At 41.5% G+C, this 21,646-nt stretch overlaps 2 protein-coding genes across 3 annotated transcripts in view; one reads left to right on the top strand and one right to left on the bottom strand.

Annotated features, from left to right (window-relative positions):
* Positions 1–1,253: 1,253 nt before the first annotated feature.
* ACTR6 (actin related protein 6) lies at positions 1,254–11,057 on the bottom strand. The gene is made up of 11 exons (XM_061357243.1): positions 10,860–11,057; positions 10,209–10,326; positions 8,162–8,230; positions 6,709–6,832; positions 5,755–5,890; positions 5,608–5,664; positions 4,825–4,923; positions 4,559–4,637; positions 3,684–3,855; positions 2,696–2,834; positions 1,254–1,666 (listed from the first exon to the last, which is right to left on the bottom strand). Exons 1-11 carry the CDS (start codon positions 10,925–10,927, stop codon positions 1,537–1,539), a joined length of 1,191 nt encoding a protein of 396 aa, XP_061213227.1. The 5' UTR covers positions 10,928–11,057; the 3' UTR covers positions 1,254–1,536.
* A 6,677-nt stretch (positions 11,058–17,734) lies between these two features.
* BLTP3B (bridge-like lipid transfer protein family member 3B) overlaps positions 17,735–21,646 on the top strand; it is a 54,599-nt gene continuing 50,687 nt past the window's right edge. For both annotated transcript variants that reach the window (XM_061357214.1, XM_061357222.1), the window contains exon 1: positions 17,735–18,005. In XM_061357214.1, coding sequence (XP_061213198.1) covers positions 17,962–18,005 — 44 coding nt within the window. In that variant the 5' untranslated portion in view covers positions 17,735–17,961. The remainder of the gene's footprint in view (positions 18,006–21,646) is intronic.

Here is a 21,646-nt window from a genome sequence, read left to right as displayed (position 1 = left end):
TTAGACTTTCAGTTACATTCCAAAATTAGGAAAACTTTACTGGACCTTAGACAGTTCTGTTGGTTATTTTTAACAATATTTGACACAGAATCATCTGGAAGGGAAACTTGGAGCTCATTTCTGTTTATGATTTCTAGCATAGAGCTATCAATTGTCAGTATGAATTTATTTTGAAGTATAAAATTTACAGAGTGAGGAGTTTAGTCTTCTACTAAACTCTACTAAACTTCTACTTCCCAGTGCACTCTTAATCAGAGAACAAGTGATGCACCTTCAAAGTGAGACTTGCTTCCATTCATAGAATATTAATCATAGAATTACAGAATCAGCTAGGTTGGAAAAGACCATTAAGATCACCAAGTCCAATCATTACCCCAGGACTGCCAAGACCACCACTCAATCGTATCACTGAGGACCTCCCTATCTCTGCCATTCAACTCAGGGAACAGAGTACCCTGAGGATGGCTGGTCTGACTATTTAAAGACTGAGGCAAAAGCTGCAGTAAGTACCTCAGCCTTTTCCTCGTCCTCAGTCACTAGGTTTCCCCTGGTATCCAGTGGAGGATGGAGATTCTCCTTGGCCCTCCTTTTATTGCAAATATATTCATAAAAGTATTTTTTATTATCTTTTATGGCAGTGGCCAGATTTAGTTTTATCTGTCCCTTCGCCTTTCTAACTTTCTCTGCATAACCTAACAACACCCTTGTACGTTTCATTGGGTAACTGTCCCTTCTTCCACAGGTGATAAATTCTTTTTTTCCCGAAGTTCCAGCAATATCTCCCTGTTCAGCCAGGCTGGTCTTCCCCACTGGTTTGATTTTTGGCACATAGGGAGTATCTGCTCCTGCACATTAAGGATTTCATTCTTGAAGAATGTCCAGCCTTCTTGGACCCCTTTGTCCTTCAGTAATGTTTCTCAAGGAATTCTCCCAAGTAGGATACTAAACAGGCCAAAGTCAGTTCTCCAGAAGTTCAAGGTGGAGCTTTTGCTGACCTTCTTCCTGATTTCTCCAAAAACTGAAAATTCAATCATTTCATGATTGCTTTTCCCAAGATGGCCTCCAAACATCACATCTTTTTCAGGATAGGCAATCTCAGAAGAGAACTTTTGAGATGTGTTTAATGTCCATTTAACTGCATATACGAGTTGGAATAACATTCATTTGGGAACAAAAAAATCCCATCCCTCCCCCCCAACAAACCCCCAAACAACTCCATTTCTTCTCACTATGTATTAATGTCGCACCAGCACAAGCATTCAGTATTTTTATTGCCCCATGCATTGAGGTTTTCTGCAATAAGAATACAGTGAAGCTATCAGTAAAAGATGAGAACACAGTGAAATGACAGTGAGCATATTACTTCATAGTATTAGGCTTGTAAAATTCTTTTTTAAACTTGGAAAATTATTTCCCCCAACCCACTTAAATACAGGAAAGCTAAAACACAATCCTAACTGACAGGAAACAGGTTGTACTTCAGAGAGTTCCATTCTGACTGAAACAATGGAATAAGAATGTATTCAACTATACTGCCTATATGTCAAATTTCTCTTCACAGATATTGTGTCCATGTTCTTCATAATCTTCTCTAGTTACTACCATGTCTTCAAAATCATCATTTTCAGAAATGAGCTTCCCACCTTCCCAGGAATAAGTAATAGGGCTGAAAAATGAACAGTTATAAATGATTAACAGTACGTACATTTCAAATAGAAGTATGCAGTGATGATTGCCAAGACTTTAATTTATCCTATTTAAGAATATACTTTTGATTGCTAAATCAAACCGTCCAGCTCCAGACAAGCTCTGAGACAAAGTCTGACATTTTAGCAGGGCTGACTGACTGTTTGTTATAAACAACAAGTGCAGGAGGCAGGTGTGAAGAGGGCAGGATATGAAGATGTTGTTTGTATTTATGTTACACAGATAATGATTCTTCATAATATTTAAAAGTACTCCAATAATACTTTTTAAAAAGTAAAGATTTCATTGTGCTTTCGATACATGTGTTTTCTCTCAACTGTGTACTTTGTCTCTGCTAAGGTGTTACCCCTTCCAAATCCCTGAAGTGACGTTAATAATGATATGACAGCATTCATATGCTGTCAAATCTTCTAAGTGAAAGACTAAACTCTTATCTTGCATACTTATGTATCCACATAATCCACAATACAGTCTTATTTACCTATTTACACTCCAAAGACTGATCCTGAAAAAATTTCTATGCTTAACTTTATTACCTAAAGTACAGGGCAAGCAGGTGGTCCCTAATTTAACTGGTTTGTCTGAAAATACACTGATTTAAACATTCTTCTTGTACAGTTCTGGTTCACTGAACATTTAAATTAACCCCTTTATCTTTGTAATCATAGAATAGATTCATAGAATATTAGGGTTGGAAAGGACCTTAATATCATCTAGTTCCAACTCCCCAGCCATGGGAAGGAATGCCTCACCCTAGACCATGTCATTCAAGGCTCTGTCCAACCTGGTCTTGAACACTGCCAGCGACAGAGCATTTACCACTTCTTTGGGGAACGTGTTCCAGTGCCTCACCACCCCCACAGTAAAGAACTTCTTCCTTATCTCTAACCTGAACTTCCCGCTTTAGTTTGAACCAGCAAAATAAATCCTATTTCATAGTTTGTTCTGCTAGAAGAACAAAGCTTGTTCCATACAGCGTAGAACTCACTTTTCAGGAAGAACAACAGACACATCATAATCAGTTGGAGTAAGACATCGAACTTCAGAATAAACCCGATCTCTGAAGCCTGGAAAAAGGGTATTTCCCCCAGTCAGGACTATGTTCTTGAAGAAATGAGGCTGCATTTCTGTAAAGGAAGTAAATCTGTAATTATGGACTGAGTATGTACTTAATGATTCAAGTTTTATTCCCCACTTAGAACAGAAGTAAAAAATATGCACAGAAGAATTTTATGATCATCTAACGATTACATCAGTTAAATACTTATATTGAGAAAGGAAAATGATAAATACCCTGTTCTTTGTGCTTTTTAGAATCTGACTTCCATAACTACTGTTTTATTAAGTTCCATGTCGGCCAACACAATTCCCTTTTCAAAGGGGATTGTAAATGATACAATTTAAGAGTACAAAATAATAGCCTCAATGCTGCCATAAGTATGTGGCATCATAGAACCTACAAAAATCTTCTTTGTAGTAATAACATTAATTACATGTACATCATCTGTAAAATGTAAGCTTTAGTATTACTCCTGACAAACAGCAGTCAGAAAGGATTTATACTTTGGTGCTTAAATTACTAAGTTTGGTCAGTTTCGTTTTTTTCATCAGTTGGATTTTTTTTTCCAAGTAAAGAAACATAACTAAAGCTAATTTCAAGTATATTCCATCACTGGTGTCAAAGACGGATAGGCCCTGTTAGAAAAGGGGGTTAAGAGGAGTTAAGTCTACAGTGATTAGTTGAAAGTAGAAATTGATCCATGACTCACCACAAAACTGTTTCCCTAACAGAGAGTCTTGTAGACAATAAGGTCTAGAGTATATGACACACACCAGAAGACAGAATAGTCTGTAACTTAGTAAGTGGTATATTGACAGTACCAGCTTCTTAAAACACTTCAGATACTTAAAGAAACCCCAAACCTAACAAAAAACACCAAACAACATACTTTTTCAAAATACTTCTAAGGTTATACCTTCAGGTAAATTCTGAATAGAATAGACAATGGCTTCCGGAATTCCCATCTCTTGAATACCAATATCTGAAGGATGGAAGAGTATTTCTGGAACTGCAAATCTTTCATTTGTTAGACGAAGTGTTTGCTCACCAGTCTTGTATTTTCCACTTAACACCATCTCTTCCCTTGGCTAAATTAAAGACATGAAATAGTAGCCACTGCTTAAGAAAAGAAGCCACACCCTAGAGTATTCAGCTAATCTTCTTCACGTACTACAGAGGTAGGCAGTATATTCTATGTAAAGTTGTATTATCAACAAATCTTGAGAATAATGCGTACTCTGGTATTAAATCTGCAGTGACTTTACTCTTATCAACTACAGTTTTGCCTGAAGCAAAATAAAATAGGTATGCACAAGACTGCAATATTGAGACTGCAATATTGGGACTGCTTTTGAAACTATGGCAAACTTGGTAAGTGAAATAAAATTGTTAAACTGTCTTCACTGGTATTAAGACTTTTCAGGGTCTTCTATAACATGACTTTCAACCTTCTACCTATTAATGTATCTACATGAAATTCAGAGAGACTTAGAAAAAAGCATCAAAGCAGAGGAAACATTTTCCAACTTAACTTTAAAAAAAACCACCCCAATAATGGTACAGATGGGTTGTATGACAGAGCACAACCATAGAAATAATTATTAAATAATAAACATAAAATGTTATATACTGAAAAAATATTTTCATCTCAACTTCCTAAGGAAATCTTTACCAATTAAGTTAGAAGTTACAATACAGCATTAGGAAAAATTAAGTCTTTTCAACCTCTCTGCTAAACTTGTACAGGGGAACAATTCAAAAAATATACTTCAAAAGCCACACTATTATTACCTTACAAAATCCTTTTTTGATTGTGCTGAAGTCTGGCAAAACATAATCTACCATTACAGTATTTTCCTCTCCTTTCAATCTGAAAGAGAAATATGTAAAATACAACAGAATAAAGAACAAGTTCTAAGTTCCAACTATTTTCTATTGACAAAACTTCCTTTGACTTAACTGTGAAAACTTCTGATTAAGAGTATAGCTTTATTTGTTTCTAAAAGTTGGTACTTCTGAATAATCTATTTGTACATACAGTACTATTGTATACATACTTGGCAATGTCCATGTCTTTGTAAAAGTCTTGAGAAACATAACACACATCTTCTTTCACTTGATTAATTACATGTGTTTCATCCATAACATGTAGCTGCCTATGAAAAACAAAAACCAAAACCACAGAAGTTAGAGAATACTTCTTAGCATTACCTGTCCAGTCTTCCACTGGAGATGAGCAACCATAGTTTTCAAATCATAGAAAGCAACTCTCTGAATATCTAAAACTTGTATTCAATTTACAAAAGCATTCCTGGCCTTCTGGAGTTTAATACTTTCCTACTTCACAGTTCAGTAAACACAAACATCTACATGCATTTGTGCAATGTCTTCATAACAAGTATAGCCATAATCCTGCAACTAGCTCTACTAGCGAAGACCTTTATCTAGATAAAGTTCCAAGCTAATGGATCCTAAAGAAAAGTTGGTCCTATTGAATTTTATTTGTGGTATTGATAGAATCACTTAGCAAACTGATGATCTACTGAGGCATCTCAGAAAATATGTAAGGTCTTGTATAATCGTGAACACACGGGTAACCTCAGCAACGTCAGATGTTCTGGCACTTTGACGAATTTGGCTATTAGTTTTCAAAGAGCTTAAGATCATCTTAATTCATCTTGATCTTAAACTCAAGATGGCAGCTAGCAGATTATAACAGGCAAAAATTCCTTTATCATTTAAACAGCATTTAATCTAAAATACAGAACCAGTAAGAATATCCTCACAAACTTCTAGCTCATTTCATAACAGGTCTCAAGATGATGATCAGCATGCTTTACCTGTAAGAGATTATCTCCTTGAGATGGTTGGTTAAGAGTTTTCCTCCAACATTAATCCTACAAAAAAGGAGTAACACAAGGAATTCTGTCATTACTGACTTCAGGCATAGGAAACAATTCTTCTAGAAAATATATACTGCAGCTTACCTGATGATTGCCTCTTTTTTCTTTTTACTTCTGCAGTAAGGTACAATGTGTGTAAAAGAGTATCCACTATCCACAATGATACAACATAGCTCAGATGGATTATCTCGGAAATACCTATGCGCACTAAGAGCTCCAGCTGAAATACAGAAAATTGCACTCAATTTTTATATGAATATACACTTATAGAACTTACATTGACATGAAAATGTACTTGCTTCATATTTTAAATGCCCTTGACAGACTTCAGAGATTTCAATCTACAGCCAACACATGAATTAATTTTGACAACAGATAAAATTAATATCACATATGCCCCCATTTATTTTATTTCAATAATGCCAGCCCATGCTCAGTTTCCTAAGGTCCAAGCAGACTGATCACACCACAATTTATCAAAGTTATCTAAAGGAGTACCATATGTCCAGCTATCTTTCAGAACTATGATCTTATTTACATATTGCCTGAAAGATACATTTCATTACTGTAATGTTGCATTTTATTTGCCAATACAAACAAAAAAGCCACCCTACTCCCCCTTTCACTTTCCCCCCACAGTCCCCCCTCCAAAAAAAAAAGAAGGAAAGTTATCTAAGACTTCATGCAAATTTTTAGTAGCCTCTCTCAAAGTCTATCCTGTTTCAAAATCCATCTGTTAATCTCTATCATCCCAACTCTCCTCAAATTTTCTTTAGTTATATACCATGACACCCTTAGAAAGTAGTATAAGAGTATAGCTGAAATTTCTAACAAAAAAAAAACAAAACCACCTTTAATCCAGTTGGAGTACATATCAGGAGCATATTACTCAAAAGCTAGAAAGGACAAAGTGATTTTTTTTACTACCTTTATATATACACATGTATGCATATGTATGCATGATTACTCATATATTTATTCACAAAGTTGGTTAACCTTCAAGATATATAAATACAAATTAGAAGGAGGCAGACTTACCATTTACTCTAAGAACTGCTTGAAACTGATATTCTTCAAACAGAATTTCATTCATGGATTCTTGTATTGAAGTGAAATTAAAATAAGGTTCAGTAATAATAATATTGGTATCTACAAAGTCCACCTATGAAAAAATGCATTAAGATGGTCATTACACAAAACTTAATACTCTGTTACCATATTTTGCAGCAGATGAAGATCATGTACATTTGAAGACATGATTACCACTTGCTGTATCTGTTTGTAGAAACTAGGCTTAGAAAGTTTTAGGCTTTTTGAAGACTTCATGAGCAGTGATACAACTTTATCGAAGTAATGGGTATAAATGTAATAGAAAGGAACACCTGCATAATCTGCTCCTGACCACCCTTACAAATCATAATCCAACATTTTAAAGAGGTACCCATAAAGAAAAAGTGCAATACTAATATATAATACCTTATGCTAATCCTGTCAACTACAGAAAGATATGTCTCTTCAACAGCTCAGCACTTATATCACAAAATTATTTACCTAATAATCAAAGATGAAGTCCTGCATGAAGTAGAATCAATAATAAAACTTCCAGTGACCTCTAATGAGGCCAGTCAAAGATCCTGGAATTTCTGTGTTTACTGGTATCTCAAACACCTTTAGGGAGGACTTCATAGGGTTGCTTCAGTCATAACTGATATGGCCCTAAACGTGTCACCAGCTGTATCTCTGTACTCTTCACTCATGAAAAAGAATAAAACAAATTCTCTTTGAAACCATGAGTAAACTGAAAGTAGTTCCAAAACTAAAATGAAAGCTAAGTATCAAAAGCCAGCACTGCATATGTTTACGTGTGGAGTCTTAAGGTATTTTGAGGCATTACTTTCATTTTCAGTACCATTCTCTCTCCTAGGTGTTACAAAAACTAAAAACTTTCAGAGTATGTGACTTTTTTTTTTTAAGAAGAAAATAAAAGGGAAGCCTTATTGTACTTCTTATGTCAAATCCAGTTAATGTGATATATAAGAAAAATTAAGCATAAGATATTTATATCTTATACTTTCAACTTACTCATAGGTAGAAAGTGTTTTGCTAAAGATGCCCTATGGATCTAGCTCACCACTCTCTTTGCATCAACAGTCTCTTGATCTCTAAACAACATTTTATCTGTCTCTAGTTATTATTATTTCTTACTAACTTGCACTTTTAATTATATTGACGCGACTGTAACATGTGAACTGAACTCAGTACGAATACCCACGAGGCTAAAAAATTTAAATGTTTTGTAAATTCTTACACCAGAGCGCAGAGTAAAAATTTTCTTAAGTTTGCAAAAAAATAGATCTGTGATTCCTAACTGAATGCACATTCAAAGAGAACAGTAAGCTCACCAGTTCTGTTTAATACTTGATGTACTTATGTTAATTCCATTAGTCAGTATTAAGCCCACACAAAATCTATAATTAAAAAAGGCTCTTACTTTGTACATTTCTTTTCCAAAAAGATAATCCCAAACCTGTCTCTGGACATCCCAGTTCACCAAGTAACCCTGTAGGAATTTCGGAAAAAAAAAATACACTATTTAGAAAAAAAAAAAATCATGCTTAAAAAAGAATATTCTAGAAATCAAAAAGTGTGAAATAATTCTAGACAGGCAATATAAAGAAATTTGAGAGTAAACATGCCTGAATTCACATTTCTGTGTTAAGGAGTAAATGTTACATAGGCTAAAGAATGTTACAAATATTTCCATCAATACATTAGTTACTACACTACAAAACCAAACTGTGTTTCCTGTATACATTATTCTCTTTGACAGAAGCCACTCTGACCCTGGTGCTGGGAAAGGTTATGGAGCAGATCATCTTGAGTGCCATCACACATCACAACAACTAAGTGATCAAGCCCAGTTACCATGGGTTTATGAAAGGCAAATCCTGCTCGACTAGACTCATCTTCTACAAGGTGACCCATTTAGTGGGTGAAGGAAATACTGTGCATGAAAGGGGCCTACAGGGATGCTGGGGAGGGACTCTTCATTAGGGACTGTAGTGACAGGACAAGGTGTAATGGGTTAAAACTTAAACAGGGGAAGTTTAGATTGGATATAAGGAGGAAATTCTTTCCTGTTAGGGTGGTGAGGCACTGGAATAGGTTGCCCAGGGAGCTTGTGAATGCTCCATCCCTGGCAGTGTTCAAGGCCAGGCTGGACGAGGCCTTGGGTAATATGGGTTAGAGCGAGGTGTCCCTGCCCATGGCAGGGGGGGTGGAACTAGATGATCTTAAGGTCCTTTCCAACCCTAACTATTCTATGATTCTATGATTCTATGTTGTGTATCTAGACTTTAGTAAAGCCTTTGATACCATTTTCCACAGCATACTGCTGGAGAAACTGGCCTGGACAGGTATAATATTTGCTGGGTCAAAAACCAGCTGGATGTCTGTGCACAAAGAATAGTGATGAAAAGAGTTAAATCCAGCTGGCAGCTTGTCACAAGAGGTGTTCCCCCTGGGCTCAGAATTGGGGATAACTTTAATATCTTCACTGATGATTTGGATGAGAGGACTGAGTGCACCCTCAGTAAGTTTGCAGACAACACCAAGTTGGCTGGGAGTGTTGATCTGCTGGAGGATACGAAGGCTCTGCAGAGGGATCTGGGTCAATGGGCTGTGGTTAATGGCATGAGGTTCAAACAGGCAAAGAGCCAGGTCCTGCATTTGGGCAACAGCAATCCCAAGCAACACTACAGGCTTTGGGAAGAGTGGCTGGAATGCTGCTTGGAGAAAAAGGACCTGGGGGTGCCAGTTTCTGCCCCAGCAGCCAAGAGGGCCAACAGCATCCTGGCTTGTATCAGAACTAGCGGGGCCAGCAGGGCCAGGGCCGCGATCATCCCCCTGTACTCAGCACTGGTGAGACCACACCGTGAATGATGTGTTCAGTTCTGGGACCTTCACTACAAGAGACATTGAGGTGCTGGAGCGGGTCCAGAGAAGGGCAATGAATCTGGTGAAGGGCCTGGAGCACAAGTCTGATGAGGAACAGCTGAGGGAACTGTAGTTGTTTAGTCTGGAGAAGAGAAGCCTTGGGGAGGAACCTTATCTCTCTCTACAACTACCTGAAAGGAGGTTGACAGTACAAGAGGAAATGTTCTCAAGCTGCACCAGGGCAGGTTTAGATTGAATATTAGGAAACATTTCTTCAACAAAAGGGTCATCAAGCATTGGAACAGGCTGCCCATGGAAGTGGTGCAATCACCAGCCCTGGGGATATTTAAAACACCTGCAGGTGTGGTGGCTTAGGGACATGGTTTAGTGGTGTACTTGGAAGTGCTGGGGTAACAGTTACACATTATCTTAAGGGTCTTTTCCAATCTGGCTGATTCTATGATTTTTAAACTCCACACTGCTGAATATAATTCTTGCATGATACCACATATAACTCTGCAGTTGGGGCACCCTGTATGAAAATTGTTCCTTAAAACAATTTGCATTTGTCTATACCGTTAAACTCAGGGTATCTTACTTACTTTCTGAAAGGGCAGAATATAAAAAAGGCCAGAGGGATCTTTAATTTCATCCAGTTGATTTGCCGTAAAGGTTTTCAAGCGTGCAGTCTTTGATCTGAACTGACAGTTAGGAATAACGCTGGAAAAGATTGGAAAGTTTCCTGTTCATCACAATACGAGGCACATTCACCGTCTTTACATTACTATCATAAGTAACATACTTTCAGCAGTATTCTGGGGACGTATTTTAAGTTTAATCCATTTAATTGGGACAGTTAGGAGGGAAAACCCGTAATTTCTGACACATCAGGTGCAGATGAGGCACCGTTTGGTAAAATAAACTCTCCCCTGCCCCCTGCCTCACACCCTCACCACCACAAAACCACGGCCGAGGACCGCTCTGCGCCCTGACCCGCCCCTCCTGCTCGGGCGGACGGTCCCGCAGCCCCGCGACGGGCAGGCCGGCACGTGCCGCAGGGGCGGGGCCAGGCCGGAGCTGTCCGCAGCGGGCGCAGGCGCGGTGGCTGCCCGCGAGCCGCTGACTGGCTGGGGCGGCGGGGCGGCGGCGGAGAGGGAAGGAGGGCGGGTGGGCGGAGCTGGGCCGAGCGGGTGCCGGCGCCGGCGCAATACAAAGGGGACGCATACCCGCCCCGCCCTTTCCTGGGCGCTCACCTGACGTTCGCGTGGCTGTAGCCGATCTTGGCGTTGTAAGCGCCGTTATCCAGCACCAGCGTCGCCATGTTCCCCACGGCGCCACGGCCGCCGCCGTCCCAGTATTGATCCGCCACCGCCGTGGATCTCTATGGTTACCATAGAGTGCAGGGGCAGCGCGCGCGCGGCGTCACGAGATCCGCAGTGCCGAGGAACACCACTTCCGGCTGCGTGACCGCCTCTGGCGCGTGACGCGCGCCGCTAACGTAAGCCGGTGACGCTTGGGAAGCCGCCGAGGCTATTGGTCGGGTGTGACCCGGAAGCGCTCGCCAAAGAGCCGGGCGGTGTGGTAACGGGGGGGTGCTGCGTCAGCCAGGGCTGTGGTGGCTGTCTACTGGACCGCAGCGCGGGCACTGCTGCACCCTGCAGGTACGGGCGGCCCCGCCCCAGCCCGGCCACCGCGAGAGCCCGTGGCGGGGAGAATGGAGAGAAGGGGAGGCAAGTCCTTCCCTGGTATGTGTGAGGTCACACACCCCACTGCTGAGGGAGCCTCTTGCCCGCGTGTGGCCGTGTCGATTTGGTGCAGCATCGGCGGGAGTACGGGAACACAGGGCTGTGGGGAGGAGTTGAACCGCAGAATGCGGGAATGTAGCGTGCAAGAATGATACCGAATGGAAAGGGAGAAGGATTTTAAAATTCCACCATCGTCGTTTTGTTATTGTTCTAACGTTGCTGTAATTAACACTAATTATAACTAGCATAAACCCCTGTGCTACTGGTGTTCGCTGGCACTGCGCAAGTTTTGTTATACTGGAGTCTGTGTCAAATACCATACACCCTTATAGAACCACAGAATAGCCCGAGCTGGGAGGGACCTCAGAACATTATCTGGTCCATCTTTCCATGGAAAAGGGAGCCTAAGTGAGATGATGTAGCAACCTGTCATGAAAAACTTCAGTGATGGGGACTTGACCACTTTCCTGGAGAGGTTGTTCCAGTGGTTGGTTGGTCTTACTATAAAAAGTTTCTTATATCAAGATGAAACCTCTCCTGGTGCAATTTATGCTTCTAGCCCCTTGTCTTCTTGTGAGGAGAGAGCCTCCATCATTGCAGCCACTCTACTGGAATACTGTGATGAGGTCCCCACTAAGCCTGCTCCAGGAAGAAATCATTCTATGATTTATGATTTTATTTATATGTTTTAACTTATCATTACTAGTATCTTTGTTGTTATCCAATAAAACATCAACTGCATTACAGCATGTAATTGTATCTGTGTGTAATTTGCTTTCCGGGGAATACTAGAACTTAACTGCAACTCTGTATGATGACTCTTTAACCCTAGCAAGTACCAAATGTCTTTCTATGAGCCAGGGTGTTCAGTAGAACACACGGCAATCTGCTTTGCGACCAATCCTCTTTATGTGCTTCTCAGTGTCTTAAGGGGAGCCTCCTTAATCCCTACTCTAGCTGGTGCATTCTCTGTTTCTTTAGGGAGAGGTCACAGGAATTAATAAAACACTGTTTTTCCAGTGCAGGAGTTTATGCATTGTTTTAAAGAACACTGTGAAGTGTTGGTTACTCTCCTTCTTCACCCACTGACAGGTATAGTAATAGTCAATTTTGGTTCTGTAATTAAAACCCAAAGTACACAAACCATAGAATTGTGATAAATGCTCTAGGTATTCACAGTGTTATGGAGAAATATAAAATATTGTTCCTAAATCACATAATTTTATCATTTTATTAATAATAGTAAGTGCTTAGAAGAATAATTTAGACATAAGGAATCATTATAGCTATTGCTAACTTTTACCTTGTAAAAATGCAAGCCAGAATTCAATTACTTTTTCTCTTGCAGGTGCTTGCTCCAGCTCTATGAGACTTCATCTGATATAATTTAATTCAGAGGTACTTTTGTTTGGTTTGGTTTTTTTTTCCTTTTTAATGACCCACAGGACAAGCACCAGGCTTCTAACAGTTCACTTAGATTTATGTGTAGTGGTTGATTTACATAAATATTTAAAATCTCTTGAGAACTACAGTTGGTATATGTACTGTCATTGCTCACTGAGGGCAACTCAGATATTTAGTGAGATTGTTTACATACTCACTACTATATTGCAATAAAACTTCTGATAGTACTTTCTGTTGCTGTTGACAGAGTGTGTTGCAAAGTCAGTAATGTAGCAAGGAAACATGAATAGAACTTTCAAAGGTCCAGGTGGTAGCAAACCTCATACATTGCCCCTTACAAGAGCTTAAAATTGATACTTAGTGATGCTCTTTAACTCTGAGCAATGATCTGTCAGATTATGTGAATCTTGTGCATTTGCTGTATCTTTTGCATTATCTGCATAGGATCATGCTGGTTGGGTCATTCTGTAGGTATGAAACAAAGCACTCACTGAAACTAAATCAGAACTTCTTAGGTTACATTTTATCTGTTCTTTTTCCACATTTCCTACTGCTTTATTTAATGGGAAAAACTATTTTTTGTTATTCTGTGACATTCGTGTTTCATGGAGTCACTTGGGCTCTTGTTGTTATTTGCTTTTTTTTCCTTCTCAACTCCATTACAGTTTTTACACTTAAGGAATCCACATGACCACATAAAAAGTCGAACTCTGTCTGCGCATGCTATACAAAGCACACAGATGCTTATTTGATCTGCTCTGTGGAACGTGTAGCTTCAGGATGATTGAATGGTGCTGGTGACAGAATTTGCAGGCTGTCTAGAGCATCCAAAGAAAGTTATCCTTAAGGAAGAAGTTACTGTATTCTTTGACCCTGACACAGGCACACGTTACCCTGGGCTTAGCATCCGTCACCTGAATCCCATGCACATTTCCTTGTTTAGGTGATGGTGGAGGGCAGGCTGATGGATGACATGATTGCCTGATGGGAAACTGTACATCCTTGGGTTCTTGGGTCTTCTATCAAATTGAAAGTGTTCACAAATAGGCCCTAGAAATTACATATGCTAAATACAAACCAAAATTATTCTTGATATCCTTTTAGTATCCTGGATACTTTCAGAAATGGTGTTCCTTCTTGGTGCCAGCTGCTTCGTAAGGGAGGGAAGCCAGGAGCTGAGGGGGATGCTGTGGCCAGCCAGAGCCTAACCCACCACCTCCAGCCAGGGAGCAAGGCAGGCAGGGATGGGAGGGGCAGCGCAGAGCCCAGCTCATGAGGCAGGTGTGTGATGATGAAGAAGGTCTGAAGTCAAGCACATAAGTCAGTCCTCAAGTCAGGGTCAGGACCAGGTCTGGTGGGATGAAAAAGGCCATGTGCAGGGATCACCAGCATGGAAAACTGGTGGGTTGGGGTCCAGGTCAGCAGAATCCAGGTCAGAAGGACCCATGGCAATACATCCCTGCCCAATTTGATGGCCTTCAATGATGAGGCTACAGAACTGATGGACAGGGGTAGAGCAGTTAATATCATCTACCTGGACTTGTGCAAAGCGACACTGTCCCACAAGACACCCTTGTCTCTAAATTGGAGAGACATCAATTTGATAGGTGAACCACTTGGTGGATAAAGAACCGGCTGGATGGCCACACACAAAGAGTTGTGGTCAATGACTCAGTGTCAGGCTGGAGACTGGTGATGTCCCTCAGGGATTGGTGTTGGGACTGGTCTTGTTCAACATCTTTGTCTGTGACATGGACAGTGGGATTGAGTGCACCCTCAGCAAGTTTGCTGATGACACCAAGCCATGTAGTTCGGTTGGTACGCTGGAGGGAAGGAATGCCATCCAGAGGGACCTTGACATGCTTGTGAGGTGGGCTGATGCCAACCTCATGAAGTTTAACCATGCCAAGTGTGAGGTCCTAACCCGGGTCGGAGCAATCCCAGGCACAGCTACAGGCTGGGCAGAGAAGAGATTCAGAGGTGCCCTGCAGAGAAGGATTTGGGGGTGCTGGTCGATGAGAAACTTGACATGAGCCGGCTTCAGTGTGTGCTTTCAGCCCAGAAAGCCAACCATATCCTGGGCTGCATCAAAAGGAGCATGACCAGCAGGTCGAAGGAGGTGATCCTGCCCCTCTACTCTGCTCTTGTGAGACCTCACCTGGAGTATTGTGTGCAGTTCTGGTGTCCTCAACATAGAAACGACATGGAACTGTTGGAACAAGTCCAGAGGAGGGCCACAAGGATGATCAAGGGACTGGAGCACCTCCCATATGAAGACAGGCTGAGAAAGTTAGGGCTATTCAGCCTGGAGAAGGTTGCATGGAGACCTCATAGCGGCTTTCCAGTGTCTGAAGGGGGCCTATAAGGATGCTGGGGAGGGACGAGGGACTCTTCATTAGGGACTGTAGTGATAGGACAAGGGGTAATGGGTTAAAACTTAAACAGGGGAAGTTTAGACTGGATATAAGGAGGAAATTCTTTACTGTAAGGGTGGTGAGGCACTGGAACAGGTTGCCCAGGGAAGCTGTGAATGCTCCGTCCCTGGCAGTGTTCAAGGCCAGGTTGGACAGAGACTTGGGTAACATGGGTTTAGTGTGAGGTGTCCCTGCCCATGGCAGGGAGGTTGGAACTGGATGATCTTGAGGTCCTTTCCAACCCTAACCTATGAGTCTATGATTCTATCTGATGATCCATCCCTTTTCTTCTTCTGTGACATGGGTGAGGAGTCATTTTAGTAAATCAAGAGCAAAGAGCTTTGGTTGCTAGATGAAGGAATCCTACATAGCAATGTTTATAATTGCAAAGTAGTCAACAAAGTTATATTAAGGTAACAGCTGATGATGGTCTCACAGGTTCTTTATAAATTTGTCTTCCTCTCTTCAAAGCAGAAGTCAGTCTCTGGAACTTTGTATCAAGCACCATCTTCACATAGTGGTGGTCTAATTATCATGAACATGCTAGCAGAAATTCATTTGCTGACAAACATGCAACTGCGATTTGGGGAATCAGTCCGAAGTCTTAATAAACATAGTCTCAGGTTGTCCTGATACTAAATTGCACAAGGCTCTACATAGAAGTGTCAGATACTCTGCTCAAACCAAGGGATAAACTGGACTTCTTATGACAGCCCCTTCTAATCCCTGGGGTGCTGATCTCCCCCCATTCCTCTATTCAGTGTGCTCTAGGAGATGGAAGAGAACATGAGGTCACGATTCAGATCAACCCTGCCAGACAGGTATATTTCTGGTTTCCAGTTCTGTCAGTGAAGAAACTCTGAACTTTCCTTTCTCTGTCAGACCTACACTTGCAGGACACTTGAAAGGGAACACACAGCATGAGTCCTGCTTTCCTTGCCCCATGTATTTTCTTTGATGAGAAGCTGATCTATAACAATGCTGAATAATTTCTCCAAGACACTGGTAGATTCTTTTTTCTAACTAGTTGAGAAAAATTGAACTTAAAACAGGAATAAAATTGTTAGCTTCATACACAGCTCATTCCCACTTTCTAAATCTCTTTAAAGAGTATAATGAGGTCAGTATTACACAACTGACTGATTTCTGAATGCCTGGAAAAATCAATCAAAAAAGTTCATCTCATGACCTTTTTTTTTTCCTTTTTCCTGTTACTGCTTCATATTTCTGGCTTAAGGGTCCTTGGGGATTTGTTTCATTGCATGTAAATTATTAATCTGTTATGCATATGAGAAGAAAATATCTGCTGTATTTCCTCTGCAGCTCTAGGCTATATTATAGAGGTAGTAAGCCATCCTTCAGAAAGAAGACACATCTGAAAAGCTTGTTAGTTTTATAATTGTGGGGTTTTATTCTTATTTTCTAGTTAATACTACTTTTAGGGTATGTGATTACCCACCACTGAAATTCTCCAAGATACTTTTTCTGAATGAGGGACCCCTAAAGAAGAGGGTTACTTGATGAGCAAAACTAATACCAAACATCTGCTTTTTAACTGACTTGAAAATGCTGTTAAAGCATGAGATGTTATCTCAAAATTAAAATAACTTCTTGGTTTTATACTTGCCACAGATACCCAGTGAAATGTAAGCACCTGATTTCACAAGCTTGCGGGTTTGAGTAATTGCTGAACAATTTGGGTGAAGGGAAAAATATATGTGTATATACATATGAATTTATTGTTATATCAGTATAAGTCTGTCAGTAAGCTTTTCTTCTTTTTTATCTGACCTTGTTCCCTTTTTGTGGTGCTGTAGGAACAGCAGCTGTGCTGGCTTTCAGCTCCGCCAAGATCGGAAGGCGTGTGGCTGTTTGGGCAGGGCTTGCTGCCTGAACAAGTCTTCCACGTTCCCCTGGAAGAATAGCTGTTTGTTGCTTCTGGGGTTGTTTGCTTGCTTGGAGTATCCTTTGGGAACAATTTTGGGGATCCTAGCTGTTAACAGCTTTGAGGATTGCTTTTTCTGGCTGGAAATTACTGTTGTTTATGAAACAGTGGTATAAAAATGGTAAATGTGTCCCTTGGCTAATCAGGTGAATTTATTACAATATAGCTAGAGTAATGGTGCTTATGTGAAAACTTTAAAGTAACTTTAAACATTGTTTCTGTGAGTGTGCTTTGCAGATCACCGGGGAAGAGCATGACCTGCAGCTACTAATGCCAAGTACTACTGCACGTAGGTAGTAGTAAGCATTTTATCAAAAGGAACTCTCGCTACATACGAGAACCAGAATTTTTGTTATCGTTCTTGTTGCTACAATGCCTTTTAGTGGCACTTTAACAGATTTTCAACAGAAATAACAACCGGCCCACGTGGGACACGCTCCACAGGCGGGAGGAGGGACGGAGCCACAGGCGGGGACGCGGGGAGACGCTAGCGAAGGACAGCAGAGAAAGGGTGGGCAGTGCGACCGGGGGCGAGCAGCGGCTGAGGGTACTGAGAGGATCTGCGGCACAGAGGGGTCCGTTAGCAAGCGGGAGGGTGTGAAAGCCCCTACCCCGCCTCCTTTCCGCCTGTGTGGGGTGGTTTCTGCGGCTCCGGCCCTCCCCGTTACCGCCCCCCGTCACTAGGTGATGCTGCAGTCAAGATGGCGGCGGAAGCTGAGTGAGGGAAAGCGGAGACAGCCGCTCCGCTCCCGGCGGTCTCCCCGCCTCGGGCAGGGGGAGGCGGAGGGATGAGGCGCGTCCCCGGTCCCGGCTGGTTGTCGTGAGGGGCGTCGGCCGGCAGACAACCATGGCGGGGATTATCAAGAAGCAGATCCTGAAGCATCTCTCCAGGTCAGTGGAGCACCGTGCCCCGGGAGGGCTGAGGGTTGTGCGGGCGGGGGGCAGGGTGAAGGAGGGGGGTGGCGGGCGGTGGCAGCTCCCGGTCCCAAGGTCCATGGGGCCTGGCGCGGGGCGGGGATACCGGGCTTCCTTCAGCCCGCGGAGGGGTGAGCTGGAGCCACCTCCTCGGGGTGACTTGGTGGCGGAGAGGCTGTCCGGCAGTGTCAGCCTGAGGCGAGGAGGGGGCTTGGCCTGCCTGGCGCAGAACAGAGTCACCGAATGAGTCCCAGCCGGGCTCCGGTCGCCTTTTCGCCCGGCAGACGGTGCCACCCCCGCAGTCCGTCCCACGGCGTCGAGCCAGCCGAGTGCTGCCGCGGCAGCGGGCTCGCGGGTCCCGGGAGGCGCCTGCGGCGCAGCCCCTCGGCGGGGGCTGCTGACGGGACCCGCCGGGTGCCTCCCGACCAGCCCGTGGCGGCGAGGAGTTGCGCGAGGCAGTGCGGAAAAGGAAGGGGAAAACCCAAGCGCCGCCGTTAATTCAGAGGCGGCGGTGTTTACACTATCCGTCCTCGTTCCCTTGGAGTGCGGGAGCTCGGCGTTTGCCCTGTCAGGTCTGCGCGCCACGGCTGAGCTTCAGGCTCAGGTGAGGCCCTGGAACAAAAGGATGCGTTCCGGTGCCCGGACGAAATAACTTCCACGTTTTCTGGGTGACTGCAATCATAACTAACGTGCCTCGTGGGTTAGAACGAGAAAAAAAACAACACCCCCGAATGTAAATTTTTTTGTAGCTATCTGTGTCGTGTGCTTGAAAGACAGAGAAACTGCAGAAAGTACAGTCTGATTGATAACATTTCAAAAAGGCACATTACTCCCATTACACATTTCTCCCATTTTCTGAAGAGAGACAAAAAAACCTCCAAACATTGAGTACTTGATCTGTCATGATACCGTAGTGCTGTTACTCTTCAGAGCTTACTTTTATGTATCAAAAAATACAACCTGAAATACTGGTTCCTTATTTGCCTTTTTTAAAAGGTATTAATCTATTTATGTGTGATATTTGTGAAAGGTGTTTATTTTCATCAGTGCTAATAAAGAAAGGAAAAAAAAACTAAATGAAATGACAAATTCTGATTTGACTAATCTGGATAATGCACAGGGAAAATATATCTCATTCCTAATCCTTTGATATCTATGTGCTAAAGATGCCATATGAAGCAGTAGTAGAATAATGTTTCTTCTCCACCCTACTCATGAGGTTTGTAGCTGGGAATGCTGGTAAAGAAATTTTGTCTTCACATGAGAATAGCTGAGCACTGTGGGAATGGAAATGCAACACAAAGATGTCATCAGCCTTGAGTCAGTTTTCTAATCAGAAATGTGCTTTGAATCACTGGACTTAATTAACTGGTACAGCTCACTTCCTATAGCACTACTGAGCAAGCTGTATGGAAAAGATGTGGTCTCTAGTCTCTGTGCTACAGGTTAGAGTCTACAGTGTGCCTGTGAACTAGGCATGGTAACATGAGCTGGTTTTTGTCAAGTTTTTAAAACAGCTGAATAGATTAAAATTAAGTACTTTTTAATGTTGGCAGATTTGTGTTTGATTTCTTGTGTGATGTGATAATGCTTATTCAACTGGACTACATCAAATGATTGTGACAAGTTTAATCACTTTTAAAAAGTGACATGGGTTATGTCTCACAATCTGAGGCGTGCTGTTTAAAGTTGAGGCTCATGATCCACACTATGCTGACACTGAATGTGTTTGCTGTATAAAATATACACACTATTATTATTAAGCCCATTATTACCGGTGTTCTTAATCATGTGATCAGATAATAGCTTTTCTTCCTGTGGAACTGGTGCTTCAGAGGTTACAGAAGTTGGTTATGCAAGAAAACAATTCAGGTGACAGGAGCACCTGTAAATCTGTTGGCTTTTTAAATTCTAGGAACTTTATTTTTCAACAGATATAATATTTATCTTTTTTCAGATTTTTTTTAATATGTTTTATAAGAACGTAATGAAGGTAGGCTTCACACACTCATTTTAGTGTGGAGCCAGGTACATAAGGAATATCCTTTAATACCAAAGGACTCTTTCACTTTCTACTCTATAACTATATAGGTGCCTGTTCTGCACTTTTCGTAGCTCCTCTAAACTAATGCTTGTTTTCCATCTTCAACAAAGCAGGTACTAGTGGCAGGACTAAAACGTACTGGAAGAAGTCCATATGTAATAGCAGGACAAGTCTTTCCATTCTTTTATCTCAATTTCCTTTCATTTTTGATGATTATATTTCTCTTTGTGTTTGAGTAAAGCCAAATCTAATATGTACTTCAGAGAGCAAATAGAAGATGTGAGGCTGTACCTTCAGTTACAGGAAAGTATGTACTTTTCTGCCACAAATCACAGAATATTAGAATGGTTGAGGTTGGAAGTGATTTCTGGAGGTCATCTTACCTAGATTCTGCAAATAATCATTGATTTATGAAGGTTGCTGAAATATCTGTTACTCGTGTGTTAGCCATTTTCAGCTTTCTTACTGTCTAGATACTGTATATGCAAATTTGAAAGTGTAGTTCACATTTATCAGTTTGCGCTGCTTTTAGGTGACCTGATATGGACACTGATGTTGGGAAGGAGCCTTATTCTACGTTTGTTAGCTGGGGAACAGTTTTACATAGGTATGAGTCTTTAAGGTCTGAGAATAAGAAGACCCAAACTGAATTTTGAAACAGTTCTGTTATCTAAATGACCTTTAACCTTTACAAAAGGTTTTTCTCTATATTGCGTTTTAAGAACTGTGAAGGTAGTAGAGTTTATTTACCCAGTTTGTAAGAAGCCTGTATCCCATGTCAGGATCTGGTATGAATTTTTAGCTTTCTCACAGTCTTTTAAAAACTTCTAAAATATAAGCTGTGACCTCTGTGTTCAAGATGCATTGCTCTTCTCCAAGGCTGTGGTAGAAAATGAGAAGGAGGGAAGTGGAGAAACAAATTTTTTTTGTTGTTCAGATTATGTGGTGCTTGGTGTAGAATATGAAACTCAATGATATCTGTGAAGCTGAAGACATGAGTTTGTCATTTGGAGGCTTGAATTTTTGTCAGCTCCGTATTGTGTGAGGAGAGGTTGTTTTTTTTGTGAATGTGATTGGTGGAGTGTCTTTATTTCATAATATACGTGCCCTAAAGTGGAGCGTCTGTCTGGGTAGGGGCATTTATCTTTTACAAAGGTAGGAATGAGGAGTCTTCTGTGTAGTGCTGGGATCACTTAGTGTCAGGGTCTTCCCCAGTGAACTGAAGCTGGTGATGAATCTTTGTATGTGTGATTACATGTTTTCATAGGTGAGAGATTTCTTCTTGAACAGTGCTTCTTATTGTAGGATTTTCTGTGCACTGCTCTGCTATGATAGAAGCACATAGCCTTCAGCATTGCTTCTTTTTCCTGTTAGGCTTTGTAGACAACTGTATGAAACAATAGTGTTAAAAATTTCCAGGACTCTACATTGCACTATGCAAGTTTACAGTAATGTTCCTGTATGCTGTCTGTTATTATAACGGGATCATCCACCGCAGAGCCGGGTACTGACAGAGGTTGGGTGGTTTTGGCTTTTAGTGTCATTGACTGAAATTCCCTTTCTAGTTAATGTG

Source organism: Neopsephotus bourkii, unplaced genomic scaffold (assembly GCF_033783945.1).
Source record: "Neopsephotus bourkii isolate Nb327-2 ecotype Australia unplaced genomic scaffold, CSIRO-AGI_Nbou_v1 NB_107, whole genome shotgun sequence".
Lineage (NCBI taxonomy): Eukaryota > Metazoa > Chordata > Aves > Psittaciformes > Psittacidae > Neopsephotus > Neopsephotus bourkii.
The sequence above is the reverse complement of the archived record's forward strand: the minus strand, read 5'-3'. Positions and strand labels throughout refer to the sequence as shown.

What these genes read in the sequence shown, in the direction of transcription:
- ACTR6 (XM_061357243.1), bottom strand. Translation starts at nt 10,927, where the DNA reads ATGGCGACGCTGGTGCTGGATAACGGCGCTTACAACGCCAAGATCGGC. An exon ending in TACAGCCACGCGAACGTCAG is followed by an intron (nt 10,327 to 10,859) that starts GTGAGCGCCCAG and finishes AATCTTTTCCAG; the next exon opens with CGTTATTCCTAACTGTCAGT. An exon ending in AAAAAAGAGGCAATCATCAG is followed by an intron (nt 5,665 to 5,754) that starts GTAAGCTGCAGT and finishes CCTTTTTTGTAG; the next exon opens with GATTAATGTTGGAGGAAAAC.